Source organism: Botrytis fragariae (genome assembly GCF_013461495.1).
Source record: "Botrytis fragariae strain BVB16 chromosome Unknown tig00000006, whole genome shotgun sequence".
NCBI lineage: Eukaryota > Fungi > Ascomycota > Leotiomycetes > Helotiales > Sclerotiniaceae > Botrytis > Botrytis fragariae.
The window spans coordinates 2,637,019-2,652,923 of NW_023500988.1; the positions used below are offsets into that span (position 1 = coordinate 2,637,019).

The 15,905-nt window shown below is 43.3% G+C and overlaps 2 protein-coding genes across 2 annotated transcripts; one reads left to right on the forward strand and one right to left on the reverse strand.

The window, feature by feature from the left end:
* Positions 1-2,837: 2,837 nt before the first annotated feature.
* On the forward strand, positions 2,838-3,428 carry Bfra_001970 (uncharacterized protein; the record flags this gene model as incomplete). The annotated part of the gene is made up of 2 exons (XM_037332395.1): positions 2,838-2,917; positions 3,008-3,428. The coding sequence occupies 2 exons, from the start codon at positions 2,838-2,840 to the stop codon at positions 3,426-3,428; spliced, it is 501 nt and encodes a 166-aa protein (XP_037196549.1).
* A 737-nt stretch (positions 3,429-4,165) lies between these two features.
* Positions 4,166-11,721, reverse strand: Bfra_001971 (putative alpha glucan protein; the record flags this gene model as incomplete). The annotated part of the gene is made up of 3 exons (XM_037332396.1): positions 4,166-8,571; positions 8,621-11,477; positions 11,572-11,721. 3 exons carry the CDS (start codon positions 11,719-11,721, stop codon positions 4,166-4,168), a joined length of 7,413 nt encoding a protein of 2,470 aa, XP_037196550.1.
* Between the last annotated feature and the right edge of the window lie 4,184 nt (positions 11,722-15,905).

The window sequence follows — 15,905 nt, forward strand, 5'->3', positions numbered from 1 at the left end:
ATTCTTAGGGGGTGAGGGGGTGAAGGGGTGAGGGGGTGAGGAGGGTTATTTAGTTTGGTGGTGGTGGATGGGGAGGGATTTGAGAGGGGGAAGACGAGGAGAAAGGGAAAGGAAGGGGTAGGTGGATAGGAGAACTTGGAATGAAAACGAGGAAAGAATGAGGAGAAGGGGGGGGGGGGCGCGGGATAGAGATTATCATGGATGTATGGAGGTAATGAGGAAACAATATCTGGAAATATTCAAACAGACTGAGAAAGCGGGAGGAAACCCCAAGAACGAGTTCAAAGAAGAAGAAGAAGAATTGAAAACAACACACTCTATCGAGTGATCATGATACAACGTCAAAGGATAAGAGGAATTGGTTGGGTATCAGAATGTTATTTCTATATATACAAACCTCAAAGCACATAATCAGAAAAAACAAACATGATATGGAGTTGGGAGTTGGAGTATTATAAAATTTCTCTATCTTTATTATATCCATCTATTTAGTTTCTCTTTCGAGCAATTGGGAGTCCACAACAAATACTTCAAATATCAACTCATTAAAAATTTCCCGCATGATATCGACATCATGACTTTTCCAAAAATCCGTTTCCCAATTGTGAAATACATAGACAGGTGTTAGGTATCATTTTATTTTATTTTATTTTATTACATTGCTATCTTCGCTATTTATCACCTACACACCTCTTTCAATATATTGATATTCGATATCCTTCTTTCCTGATTTGCTGAGTGAGTTGTCTGATATATTCCATCTTCTAAGCAATTTATCTTGATAGGTAGGTAGGTAGGTAGGTATCTGATAGTATTTATTATTTATTATTAATGAATTCTTATCTAGGTACTTTAGCCTAGAGAATGGATACTTCTAGATGAGAGTGCCTGGACGCATATTTTTTGTTCCGATTTTGGGATTTTGGAATATGGATACATGATATGGATGGGGCATTGTAATTTTTGTACTCTAACTTTTGTTGCATATCGTCGCTTTTTATTTCCAGGGAGATGACTCGTGGGTGGTGGGTGCTGCGCGGTTCGCTGTTTATTACTGCTGTGGTGGGTGAGCTGTGGGTTTGGGGAATTATTTAGGTGTGTAGAGCAAAGGTGAGGGAAGGCTAGGTAGGTGGGTTTGTGGATTGAGTACCTAGGTATGTATTTAGTGGTTTGTGAACCCGAGAAACAGCTGGAGGCTAGAATTGTGTAATATTATTAATGCTAGATCGGGCCCTATCTAAGGGTCACGAGGGTAGTAAAATATTCTTGTGTTATATGGAGTAGTCTTCATTTACTAACAAGGTAATATGCTTGGTTCCTGAATTGAAGTTGAAAGTCCTTTGAATGTAGGTACTGATACGAGGTGTCTGAGTTCTAAACGGCCAAGTTCATAGTCTAGGCGTGTGCAATGGAAAAATTTGAAGATGCATAATTGTATTGACGACATCCTGCATACCTACCTAATACTCGTACGAATTTTAACCAAGAATCCAAGATAGACAGGAATGCCAATATTTCTCTCCTAAAATACAACTTTCCTCTCCACTCACTACGGAATAGAATACACAAAAACAGATAATCATCCGTCTCCTAGAAAAGAATAGCCAACCTTCTAAACCTTAAACAAATCAATCAATCTCGTGTTTTCATTACACGATCAACAGCCTATCTGCGCTCATCCAAGCCACCTACGAAATATGCACTTTCTTCGTCTCTTCAAAGGCCAGAAATCGGTACATTTTAAGCGAAGGACGTAAAATATCTCCGTAGGCTACTAGCTTCTGACCTCTAGCTCTTCCGTTCTTTCTAGCCATCGCTATTTTAGTATCCAGACTATCTCGTAGTCTCCGAGCCTCAACTTGACTAAACTGTTGCTCGTTTACCTAGTACTTATTGAAGCATTAAGCAAAGCGGGTTCCTGTCGGACCTTTGACTTAAAATACTACACCTAGCGCTCGGATGAGATTTCCGCTCCGAATATTAATGCTGCTTTTGCAAATGTGATTTAGGTATACATAGCATAGCTACTTTTTATTTTTTTATCATACTAGTACCAAAAGTCTTAAAACGGATAAAACGGATGGAATATATGGAGTATAATTGATTTTGCGAAATTAAATAATTAAGCTTCAAATTTAGGTTACATGCCGGATTATGCGGAAGGTGGGGAAGGGATTTTGGGGTGGTTGATCGTTAAGCTTGTTTTTGATTTGCTTCCGAGGTTACAACTCACTTGTCATACGATCGTTTATCTCTCATATAGAAACAAATGGTGAAGAACGTTTGATGTAATTACTCGGTCCCTAGCATCTTCACCGAGTCTGTAGGTTGGTTTTCTCTGGGATGAAGGAATTATTGGATGAGAGAGGATACACGACGGATAAAGACCCGAAAATATCAGGTACGAGCGTACACGGACGATTTGTGACAGGGCATGTATGCGGGTGTGCGGCGCGGCGCGGTACAGGTACGGATGATTGGGAGAAAGAGATGCAATATTGAATATTGATGGGTCCCGCGAAAGTTCAGAAATGAGAATATGCTCAAAGAAATATATCACGCGACAGGGCTGCCTAAACTGCGCCGCTTTCGAGATGGAGTTGTGATTGTTGTGATGAGAGTAGATAGATAGGAGGGTAAACATTTGGTTGATGGATTGCTTGATTGATATATAAGCGAAAGCGAGAGGTTTCTTTCTTTCTGCTCTGTAATTTGAGAAATTCTAAGATTGATATCACTTCTACTTTTACTTGTAAACTGTCTAGCTTCTTGGAAAAGAAAGACCCATAACCAAACCACCACTCAAATTCTTAAGAGACACACTCAAAGATATCAACATGAAGTTCTCATACACTTCCATCCTCTTCGCTCTCGCAGCTCCTGCACTTGTCTCCGCAGACAAGACCAGCGTCGATGTGTATGTCTCCCTCCATAGCCTCTCGCAATCCCTCCCCCTCCCCCTCACCTCCCTCAAATTCCAAATCCCTAAACTAACACTTCCTCCCAGCGCATCCGTGATTTCCGAGTTCTTCACCGCCACCCCCACACTCCCCGGCGGCGCTCTCTCCACCCTCGCCACGGCCCTCGCCTCTGTCGAGAACTCCTGGACTACCCAAGCCGCCTACACATCCTTCCTCGAAGCCATCAATTCCGCAGCCCCATCCTCCGTCGCCAGCTCGATCAACAAAAGCGGTTTCGAATACAATGAGATCATCACTGCCGATTGGTATACCAAGAAGGCTCCAGATGGTGTGAAAAAGGCTGTCAGCACTTATTTGAGTAATGTTGGCAAGGTTGAGTCGAGTGTTTGGAGTAAGGTAGCAAGTGAGACGAGTAAAGGTGCTGCGGCAGCGGCGACAGGTGTTCCTGCGGTTGGAGTTATGGGAGTTGCAGTTGCGGCTGGATTGGGAGTTGTGGGAATGATGTAGACTGCTTGTTTGATGGTGTAGATGAAAGGAGGAGGAAAATATGATGCGATGCGCTTTATGAGACTATGATGCATGGGGTGAATGTAATAGGGTGGGAGATATTCTGCTGGATGTTATGAGAATCCACTGAGATACCCTCTTGGGCTACCTTTACAGATGCATAATGCACTACTATGCCTTGATATGTACCCAGTTCATCTTGTGCTTTTGTTGATTGAAGGCAATGCTTTGGAGAGACAGGAAGAAAACACCGCTCCTAAATCTATTAATGGCGATGACAAAGAGAAATGTAAAAACCATTCAGATATTCACCAATCAAACGCACCATGGAACGATATATGTATGTGACAAGTTCATTAAACTTTAAGTTATATCTCAACTAAGTGTATATTATGCCCATTCCACTCTCAAATACACAAGAAAAAAAAGAGTGCTTCTCCTCCCAAACCCTCCACCGAATACCCGTTCGTCGATAGCGAACATTTAAAAATCAAAATTCTATATTGCGCGCTCTGTATCGTTTCCATCGTGTAAAATCTTTACTCAGTCATCCCACCAAAGGGGTAATGTCCAAATACAATAATTCCGTCCAAATCTGCACCATTTTATACAAAAAGAATATAAAAACGCCTCATTCGTGCACACAACATCCTCCCACCCTGCATGCATTTACACCATTCCATTTGCTCTGCACCCTTTGCAACAACCTCTAACCCAAAATAAAACGCAAGATAGCTCTAAGGCTTGCTAAGTTGCTCTTTTCTGAAGAATGTGAAAAATCCACCACAAATAACAAGTTGTAAAATCAACCCGATCCAGAACCATGCATTTCCAAGACCAGCTGCCCCGTCACTGAAATCAGGGAAGACAGGTCCAGGTCCAATGTTATTCGGTGCACATGCTCTGGCTACCATGGTAGCTATTGAACCCAAAACTTGAGCTGCAATGAGAGTGAAAGCAATGTGAACACGAGTAAGAGTTTGAAGCAACAGCATACCGAATCCTACACCTTGAAGTGCATCGAGCATACCAAGCCAAAGCCACAATGATCGGGAGAAAAGAGCGCTTGCAAGTCCATTGCCGACCCATGGTACGTATTGTCCAATTGGGGTGCAGGACCAGAGCATTTGACACCATCTAGGAGCTCCGAGACCGATAGCGAAAATTGGTAGAACCCAACTGTGATCTTTACTCAAGATTGCGAAGAACCAGAGGAAGGCTGCCCATAAGAATCCAAAGAAGAAGATGATGAGAAGGATGATAGCCCATGTAGGAGCATGGTCGGAGGAAAACAGATAAAGCCAGTTACGACCATACAGCGTCGAGAGGAAGAAATTCTGAATCAGGACAGTGACGAAAAACCACATGACAATCTTACGTCTGAAGAGCGAGGCGTAGAAAGATGGTACTTTTCCAGGCGCTTGTCGATAATATTCTGGCAATCCGAGGAAAGTGACAAGACCAACCGCCCACATGAGTAGCGCAATGGGAAGAACGACTGCAGACATTTTTGGACTGGCAGACGTGAAAGAAGTTCCGAGACCATCAGCTTGTCGTCTGTTGAGATAAGATCCCCAGAACCAGAGAATGACGACATAAGCTTGTTGTGTTCCTTGAATGATACAGGCACGGAAAACCCAGGCTTTGACGGGAGATCCTCCTTCGTCTCCGAAATTCAAAGCGAAGAATATACTACCCGATGAAGCGGCAACAGCATACAGACCAGTAGCCACGTTCTGGACCCAACCCTTTCCATCAGCGCCACCTACGAAAGGAGCCATACCGAGGAGGAAAAATGCCAATCCGTAGAAGATGAATGGAATACTGAGGACGTAGATTGACTTGAAGAAGGAGAAGACTTCCCACCACATGATCGAGGTAACAAGATAGATAGCTGCTGTGACGTAAAGTTTCTCTGCAGTTTGACCCACAGTACCAGTAAGAAGAGTGATTTGATAAGAATTAGCTGCGATGATCTGACCGAACGCAAGTAAGAATGAATAGACCGGCCAATCAAAGAAGCGGTATTGCATGACCAGACGGAGACCAGTAGGTGGTTTATAATCTTTGCCAAGTAAGAATTGATCATTGGGAGCGGATCCGCCAGTGAGTGCCATGTTATCTTGACTAGAGTTTTGCCTTGAGTGGGTAATAGTATCGTTGGTAAAGCTATCCCGGCTATTGGATCGTCCACGGCTGTCGTGAGATCTTCGTCCACTTCCAAGGGCAGAGAATGAAGGCGCAACTGAGTTTCTTCCTAATCGTGCATCGCGGAATCTGTCGAACCATTTCTTTTCAGATTTGATCAGGTATTCTTCAATACACAATTGTCCTTCACTATTCTTTCCATCCAGACCATCAAGATTCTTAGCAAATTGTTGATAGTATTCTCCTTGAGTATCAGTGAAGAATGGATCGACCTTTTGAAGTTTGAAATCTGTCTTGTCTCCGATGACCGAACTCAAACTAAGCATGGAAGCTCTGTTTGCGTTATTTTCACCACCAGCTCCAAATATTGATGGAGGAGGAAGCAGAGAATCGTGTGCTCCGGGCGTTCCTGGTGACTCCAAACCAGGAGAAGCAGGTATCGAGTGAGTGGAATAGATATTTGAGCCATCCTTGAGACGTGGCAACGACAACTCAGAGTCATTGATATGCAGACTACCAGTATTAGCACTTGGACTTCTGCGTGGAGAATCCAAGTATCCTGGTTGTGGTGCGAGGAATGCGCCTCCGGCAGGACTGTCAGATCGTCCTCTGTATTGCTCTTGTTGTCTTTGGGCTTCCAATTCTTCAGGAGTGAGTACGTATTCATCGTATATGTCGTCACGAACTCGGGCATCTTCATCATCGCTGTCTTCATCCACATCGGTCAGTCCTTCGTCATGTTTGACCGCACCACCCATTCCGATCGATGCATTACTACCATTGAATCTGTTCTTCATTACGCGATGACCTGGACCAGCTCTGTATCCCAAAGAAAGCTTTCGGTTAAGTCCACCTCCGGCTGGTGGCTGTTCAACACGGGTTGGCGAGGATGGCCTGGTAGAGCCACCAATGGTACTGGCAACATCAAGTTGTGAGGTACTAGCGAAACTAGTACCGAAACTCGACAATCTCTTGGCGGAAGAATAGAAAATGTTTCCTCCATCTCTTCCTCTAGATCTTGGTCTACCAGAATGTTTGGCCTCTTCCTTGTCGTGAATCTTGATTGCCTTACTTTGCAATGTCTCAAGATCATTGACCCATTGAGCGACTGGGAAACGTTGCTTGGCAGATCGTGCTCTCATTATTTGACGAGTTTCCAATTTGGAGGCCAAGGCTTCCTTGATGGCTTGTTTGAATTGATGAAGCATATGGGTGGTAGTAGTAGATTCAACAGTGAACCACCAACCAGGCATTTGACCAAGACCACCGACACGAGCACCAATACCCAAAGCTCCCTTTCTACCAAACTCTACAGCGACAAGACCAAAGGGTTCATCTCTAGATGGAATCAAGGCGAATTCGGCTCCCGAAAAAATGAATGGTGGAAGAGCAGTGAACTCAGGTTTACTGAAGACACGGCCCTTGTATTTTGTCATCATGACATCGAGTTTGAGAGCAGCAAATTTTCCATAAAGATCAATAACAGGACCAACGCAAATAAGTTGAACATTTGGGTTCTCCTCCAAAACAGCAGGCATAACATCAGCAATCAAATCAATACCCTTTTGCATTGACCATCTACCGACGAAAACCAAGAGCTCAGCGTTAGGATTTTGTTCAAGACCAGCCCATTCCTGTGCTTGTCTTTTGAGTTCGCCTCTTTGACTTTCAAAGTCCTGGTTAACAGTCGTCTTGGCCATTGAATCCTGAGTTCCACTCCAGTCTCCAGTATCAGAAGGATCAGGATTAGGAAGATTACCGATCTTGCTCAATCCCCAGAAAATAGGATATCTTGCCCAGGAACGCTTTCCGTATTTCTTACTGACACCGACAGCACCGAAACCCTTTTGATGAATTCGAAGATAAGAACTTCCAGCGTGGAGTAAATTGAACACGTCTCCGAATTGAACGTACTTGATGGCGACTTCTTCTGGAATATTGTAGACTTGACAGACTTCGCTTCTCTCTTTCTGGTTACGCATGGGCCATAAACCTTGGAACTCGGCGTTGTGGAGGGACAAACAACATGGAATTGTTTCTGGAAGAAGATGAACTGGTGCGACGGCTCCGTGGTAATCGTTGATGTGATACAAATCAACAGGGAAACGCTTGATAGTAAGAGCGATACATTGATTCCAAGCACTGTAGTAAACGGCCGAGTCCAAATCATCCATACGGGCTGGGTATGGCTCAGATTTAGATTGTGCTCTGAAAACTGGTGCATCGAGAAGAACGTAAGTGATGTTGCGTAGAGTATGGTATTGAACTTGAACAGTGTAGGAATTTCCAAGAATTGTGACATCCATAGGTTCAGCTTGGTGATCAATAGGATAATCGATACCGCCAACACAAGGAACGACCCAAATAAGATCTTGATGACCCAAATTCTTTCCCATCAATTGTGCCATGACACCAAGACCTCCAATCTTGATCTTGATAGCCCAATCCTCGATATCGTATTCCATAGTAGCAATAAGTACAGTTCGTCGTCCGGTAGCTGCAACATCAGCCTGGAGTCCAAGTTGTGTGGCGTTTTCGTGGAACATTGAGTGTAATCCTCCCATGACTGTCATTTCTTTCTCAGATTCGTCCTCTTTCTTTTCTCTCTTCAGCTTTCTGCGCAAGGCCAATGGGATATAATTCTTTGCCTCCTTGACACCGACACTGTTGAGTTTGACAGCGTAGAAAGATTTCATGAACAGCCAGATGCTGAGACCACCACTGAGAACAGGAACAATCCAGAAAAGTACAACCATCAACATTTGGTAGGAACGATTTCCGTAGGGGATTTGATAGTATCTATAATTGCCGTCGTCGATTGCAATTTTGTACCCGAGATATGGTGATGGTGGTACACGTGTAATGTTGATGAGCGCCGTGGACAGCGATGAGGGTGGCATACGGTCAAGAATATTATCACCGTCGATATCTCCCATCACGATAGTTTCGTCAGGTTGTCCATCAGGATTCATGCCCCAAACATTCACTTGCATGACTAGATATTGTTAGAGTGCCTTAGTATATCGAATGAAGATACAACTTACCGGCTGGCCATTCAGTCATAAACTTGTATTCCCAGAGACTGTCTTTCTTGTTCAAAGAGAAACCATTTTCGATACCAGTATCATAACCATACTGGTTGAATGGACCATTAGCGAACAAGTGCGGAAGACGACGCGACCACGTATTGGTTTCTAGATCAGCGTGTTGAACCACATCACTGCTACCAGTAAGTTTGCTCCAATATTGCATGATGACGTGATCTCCGTCCCATTTCTGTTTGCTTGTACCAGTCCAAGCCTGTGTTTCAAGCGTGGTGTTTCCACCAACATATGGCATCCATTCAGACCATGAACTTCCCCAATTCAAAGAATATTTAAACTGATCCGCTCCAGCAGCTTTGTGGCTGACATACAATGTACCGTTATCATACTTGTGAAGTAATTCTCTCGTGAAGTTTGCGGAACCGGGGAAAGTAATGGGATTATCAACTTGTCCAACGCGGAACAAGAATGTATCTGTGGCTCCAGTTGAAGAATTTCCAGAGTTGCTGGAGACATTGGTGAGGGTAATCGAGTGGACACCGTTGGATACATTGGTAAGATTTCCTTTAAAAGTCCACATAGTTGGAATTGATCCAACGAATTCGGTAACGTTGACCGCACTTGGAAGCAAAGTACAAGAGTATTCGCCGGTAGCATTGGCTAATGTTGCGACCTGGCCGTCCTCTGTTGAGGAGGTGATTGTCATTTTCGAAATGACATCAGAGCACTTCATTTCTGCACTGAAACCAAATTCAATTTCGACGGTTTCTTGTTCTCCGGGGGCAACTGTTGAAGCAAGTCGTGCATCATGTCCTGGTGAAAATGAGGTAATCATAGGCGAAGGCCCAACCCAGTTCTTTTTGGGCACATATGCTTTGTACTCGTATGGAACGAGAGTGAGACTATCGAGACAGCCATTGAAGCCAGTTTGATTTGCAATCCCTAGCTTGAAAGGTCCCGCTTTCAATGTAACCTCCTCATACGGATAGAACAGATTCTTGACAGTAACGCCATCAAGGAAGGGAGCAACGAGGGCAGTTTCGTTGCTACTGCAATCAAAAGAATATGTAACTGTGTCATAATTGTTGTGGTAAACCATCCAAACAGACTGATTCGCTTGACCACCAGCTTTAGATAAATCCTGAATGCCATCGTATTGACTTCGCATGGTACTCCACATTCCAGTTTCAGTAGCTGTACCGTTACTACCTGGCAAGAGGATTTCGACTGTCTGGTTGGAAAGCTGTTGTAGAAACCATCCATCATTCAAAACTGGGTAGTTGTCTCGCATCTGGTACATTGCCTTAATAATATTCCGAACTGGATGAGATGGATCTCTATGATCGCGGCTGTTCCAGTCATCATTACATCCTCGAGTGCAAGAGTCGTTGGGGAATTGATAGAAGGTACCACTGCCAAGGGTATAGCATCCGTGAGTTTGCCATGCTTGAGAAGGAGACATAGCCTGTCGACCGAAGAGATAATTGTCGGCTGTATTGTCTAAGACATAAAATGCTTGCTCTTCACCCCACAAAAGCAAAGGGATACCAGGCATGTGTATAGTCGTAATGAAGAGTCCTAGAAGTTGTTTTTGTGTGCCATTCTTGATAGCTGGCCATCTGAAAACATCCTGGTTGCTGACTCCGTACATATGTCTTGGATCGAAGACTCCAGTATTGGGGTTGATAAGATCATTCGTTACAAGCATTTCGTTCCACGCATCTACCCAGTTAGTTGGTGTATCATAACCACTTGCCAAGTTTCCGTCCATTCCCAGAAATCTAGTCAGCGTGCGATAAATACTGTAGTGGAAAGCAGCGGAGTCGAGCGCGTTTTGGTCAGGATCACGGATAAAATATGCCAAACTAGAATTGGAGGTCATTTGAACCGCATTTGCCATGCTGGACGGTAACATGTCAGGTTGACGTCCACGCCCGAGGTAAATACTTCCAAAAGTATTTCCTCCAGTAATTTCACCAGTTACCATGAAATTTGTCTTGGTCACATTTCTTGCGCACTCTCTCATTGCGTGACTAAAACTTCCCAATGCGTCGACCGTAATTTGTGTCGCTTTGTCCACACGCAGTCCATCAATGTCTAATTGTTGAATGATCATGCAAGTGAAGATCTCGATTTTAGTTCTCACAGACGGAACCCATTCTCTCAAACGATCCTGGACAGAGGCGAACTTAGACAACTGACGTTGCCAATCGGGGAAGACACCAAAAGCTTCGGTATCACCATATTGATCGAATTCGGAATCATAGCACCCATTCATGAGGTCAGTGACATCTTCCTTGACGGTATATCCAGTATCAAGCCAAAATCTAGGGTAATTGCAGGTCTCATTATACTTCGACCCGAAGGAAAAATCCAGATATTGGCGGCCTTCGTTGCGCCAAAGTACTTCGTGCTCGACCAGGGTGAAAGGTGTCGAAGAATTCTCGTAACCTTTAAAAGCAATCAAGTCTCCCATAGTTCCCATGGTAGTGTCGAGAATCACATACATTCCCCTGTCATGGATGGCAGTGGTAGTTTTCCTCCACAAATCGATATCTCCAAAATGTTGGTCGAGAAGGCTGAAATCCAGAGGAGAGTATTGATCCGCACCCCAAGGCATATTGATCATAGGACTTCCAGCAATATAAATTCCTTTTACTCCCATTCCTTGTATATAGTCCAGACTATCAATGAGACCCTGTAGATCACCTCCATGTCGTAATTGGGTTTGCATGAAATCAGTTTCGAATTTGGTTCCATTGATATCGTCGTTCGTTGGATCTCCATTCACGAATTTATCCAGAAAGAAAGAGTAGAAGGGAAAACGCCAATTATCGGGAGATGAGTGGAATTCGTGCTACGAAAAGATAGGTCAGCCAATGTGCATCTGGATTTTCAAAAGTCCGCCACAGAAGTTTTTAACACTCCAAGAGCCATGAAATTTCACGTACACCTTCCCATTTTCCATAGTAATCAAAGGGTGATGTTGCCGTCTGATTTATGTTCAGATTGTAGCCCACATACTGTTCTTCGTAACGTAAGGCATCGACTTGTGTATTCAACAAGACGCTGCACAAGGCAACGAGAGTTCGGGTGAACATCGTGACAAACGAAACCGACCAGAAACGATATTCAAGTGACCAAAATCATGAATTTTTCTTCATCAACTATTGCCGAATTGTGTGTAAAGTTTCAGGAGTTCAAGTTGTTCGGGAACAGCAAGATATTAAGAAGGATTCCTCTAATACTCCCAGATATTATGTAGCTTGCTCGTATGATATCCACAGATAAGTGATCCTAGATTGAACCCGTTCTTCAACACCCAAAAAATTACAACGAATAGCTTGCGGACAAGAATGAGAAATAACGAGCGTGAAAGTCGACCGCAAATCGCAGATTGACGAAAGAGATGTTTGAAAAAACAAAATGTAGTATGTCTACAATGAGATACTTGAACGAGAGGTAGGAGGCTGAAGTGTGAATGTGTAAAAGATCACTTAAAGACTAAGGACAACTCGGTGTTGTTGCTTGCCCCCTAGAGGTCGATCTTACTATCCTGAGCATATCGGATGCCTAAAGCCTACAACCCAGGTTAAGATGGAATATTTTTAATCGTAAGCCATCCTGAAATGGAACATAGTGGGACTAATAGGGCAGTAAACTGAATTTTGACACGAGCTGCCATGCTAGTTGAGAGCACGAAAGTCTTGGGAGCCAGGGGTAATCCATACGGGCGTCATTGGACGGGCCAGTAACTCAGAGAGTAAAGTAGTGGGGATCGACTTTGATCCATTACTTAGATATCCTTTTCAAATAAATAATCCCCAAACACGAGTTCCACTGTTGTTTTCCGTGTGTGGTTTACGACCAATGATAATAACAAAGTTGGAGAGATAACGCCTAATGTGGCATTCTAGATACCACCGTATAAGCATTGATTTGAGTTTTCGTCTAACTCAATTAAATTTAGCATCTATGCCACGCCGCACAGAACTTTACCGAATCACGTAAGGATCTAGAGAGAGAAAAAAACCGTGAATGGTCTGGCTCGTACTTCCTATGGTTAGCCATAGCTAGCTAGCTATCTGCACACTATATTTGCTAGCGATCCGGCTCATTGAGTCAACGAAATAGCTTGTTTGCCGGTAGATATGAAAGAGTACAATTGAACACAGGTGTTTGGTGTAACCTAATATCGAAATTGTATACCAAATATGAGAAATTGGCAAGGGTGAAGAACAGCCACATACCACGGCTCTGGAAGGCTAATTGGTGAGACATCAAGTTTCCCTGATTAGAAGGCTGAGGACTTCGAGCATGGGTAGCTGTTCCGTGTAGGGATATGGTGTTCAGGGATTGGGAATTGGGCGAGAGGAAGATACGAGATTTCTCACGCTGTTTTCCGAGAGATAAATTCTGATACGTACATACTAAAGAGTAGATACTCCACTAGGCTCGATACGTAATGATTAATAACGAATGGAATGGCTCTCCTCTCCTTTGTATGGTAGAATACTCCGTAGCTGTACGATTCGTGAGATAAAGTCAAGCCAAATAAGCGAGTAGATGGGTGCGACCGATAATCCACAATAATTGGACACAATGTTGACTGAATACGATCCGTCCCTGTGAAAAGTTTTCGCATTGTAAATAAGCTCCAAAGATCAAAAGTTTGTGCCCCTTAACCATTATTCTCATATTTTCCCATATGTACTGACTCATATGCGGTGTAAAGTATAACAAGACCTCCATTAGAATTTTGGGTATAAATTCAGATGCCGCATGTGTCAATTTTCATTCCTTTTTGGTTGCCATTAATGGGAGATGGGATGAATCTGTTTCTGCATTATTATCTGTGCATCGCTGCATGTGGATTGGTCATCTATCAACAGCGACGGATAAGTTCCAGTACGGTTGTAGTCTGTAGATAAGCATGGGATGCGATAAATTGCAGCAGAATGATACGTTCAATTAAGGTGTGGCGGGAGAATATCGATAGGCAGGGTAAAGCGCACCAACCACGATTCAATCTGAATTCCTAAGTCCTGACCGGCTCCCTTGTTTCTGAGGCCTGTTTCGGACATTTGATAAGCAAAAGTCGATGATGTTTAAGAAAAATCGACATTGTGCTCCGTAAAGAGTTCCAGCAAGGCAAAGTCGATGGAAGAGAAGGAAACGACATGCCGGATCATGGAGTTTAGGATAGCCGAGCCTAGTCACCGCAATGCCGCTTTGTAATGCTTTCTACACAAATCAAGAAAATTCTCTAGCTCAAGAATAGTTGATGCTAGGTAAATGAACCAAGGTAATAGAAACCAGTTGGAAAGCTTCGCTGGTGAATGAAACTCTAAGAAGATTTGCTCAAGATTACCAAGGCATTAAATTACTTGAGTGCTAGCAAGTATAAAAGCTTATGCAAATTTTATGCTGCAATGCTAAAAGAAATGAAATGTCATGTCTGCAGGATTCCCGTCCTTTTCTCCTTAGCTCACAATACTTTTTCTTTTTCTTCTTCTTCTTCCTCCTGCAGCTTTCCTTGCTTCGATCTGTCTCAACTTCCTCATAATGTCGAAATCCAATGCAACAATAGTAAAGATGCTTACCGACGAACTACCCTTGAATTTCAACCCACTGCATCTCGTATGGAAAACGGATTTGACCGTTGTAGTTGGAATCGTGATGATCAATCCATCGATCAACAATAAAATTGGAAAGAGACAAAAAAACCTTATGCCAAACCTAAACTCAATGATGGAAATCTGAGGCTGTACGGAGTAGAAGTGAGTATATGTATAGAGTTGGTCCACAGAGGGGCGTCGAATGTGGTGAACACGAGAGTCTGAAATAATGGAGAAGTTGCAAGAAGAGATGGAGTTTTGTCCGAGGTATTATAGGAAATCTTGGTAGAAGGCGATATTTGATCTGTGGAACCCCTATTCTGATCATCACCACACTATTCGGTCCCTCCGTCCGCACCCTTTAGTAGGTAGTTATAGTGATTGTTTGGCAAAACTTTATACTGAAGGCAGAAGAACCCTTCGGAGTACTTTAGACAGCTTAATATCGTCGGATCAATTCTAGCTCAAAAGCTATTTGACGGCTGTGATAGCTTCCTCAAATATAGATACGGGTACTTTATATCGATCCTCTATGCCATTGTCAGCGGCGGTCTGGCTCAATCGATTTCCAGTAAAAATTCACCAAAGTTGACCCAAAAGTCTAGTAAACAATATTACTAAATTATGCGACTATTGTATTAAACAACTCTAGAAAAAGCAGTATTGTTTGTACACCGAGATTTCCCCCCTCAGTAGTAAAAATACCAGACCAGAGTGCAATCAATGTGGACTAATTGTACGCAGTAGTTAGTGCCTTAGTGGCCACTACCCCTGACTAGAAAATTCCACCCATGATACCTCCCCTATCTTTTGCACCGCCAAGTCATTATGTGCAGGATTTAAGATTAACAAAGGCGGGGATCTATTTACCATCCACGTTGAAATAGGTACAGTGGCTTAAGAAGTGGTTCATATACGAACAGCTAATTTGTCAAATTCATCAAGGACGTGCCAGCCTGCCAGGTCCCCCACGGCGTTCAACGAGTTCAACAAGACCTTTCTTTTACACATGACACCTCAATCTGGGTTCAAATTGCTGAATTGGGAATTTAGAACTTTCGGAGATCTTGGGATTGACATGATCAAATCGAAGTTTAGAAGCTTAGAACTTAGAAGAGCGTTTGCTGGGTAAGTAGGGTAGATCGCGGGTGTTCATTTCCCGCCATAATTACCCTTAATCCTGCTATTATTGTAAGTAAATACCTAGTAATGTTGGTGGCACTGCAGTCTGCTTCTTGATTCTTCTTCCTCCTACTATACCTTTCCCATGTCCCCAAAATTTATTTTTACAACCTCCTACCCGTCCACACTCCCAATTTTAGCCCGATTCCATTATCCTTCCAAATCAGTTCCCGGAAAGGTCAGCCCGTTTGGTAGGTAGCACAGTTGGAGGATCTCCTATCTACTAGACTGCATCAAGTACAAGCGTCAGGACATCCACCGTGCCAAGAAAATCCTATCTCTCTCTATCTCGGGTCGTAGTAGACCACTGATAATTTTCTGCGTCGATTGTCACTCGTTATTGTGTTCTGCGTCAAAGAAAGCACATTGATTACATTGTCGACGCCAATCTAATCAGCTTCTTCTTTGGGGGTTCAGCCTTCTTTGTTTATATGCGACATTTAAGATAGTGGTGGTATCGCGTTACGAGTTTACGATTTGAAATC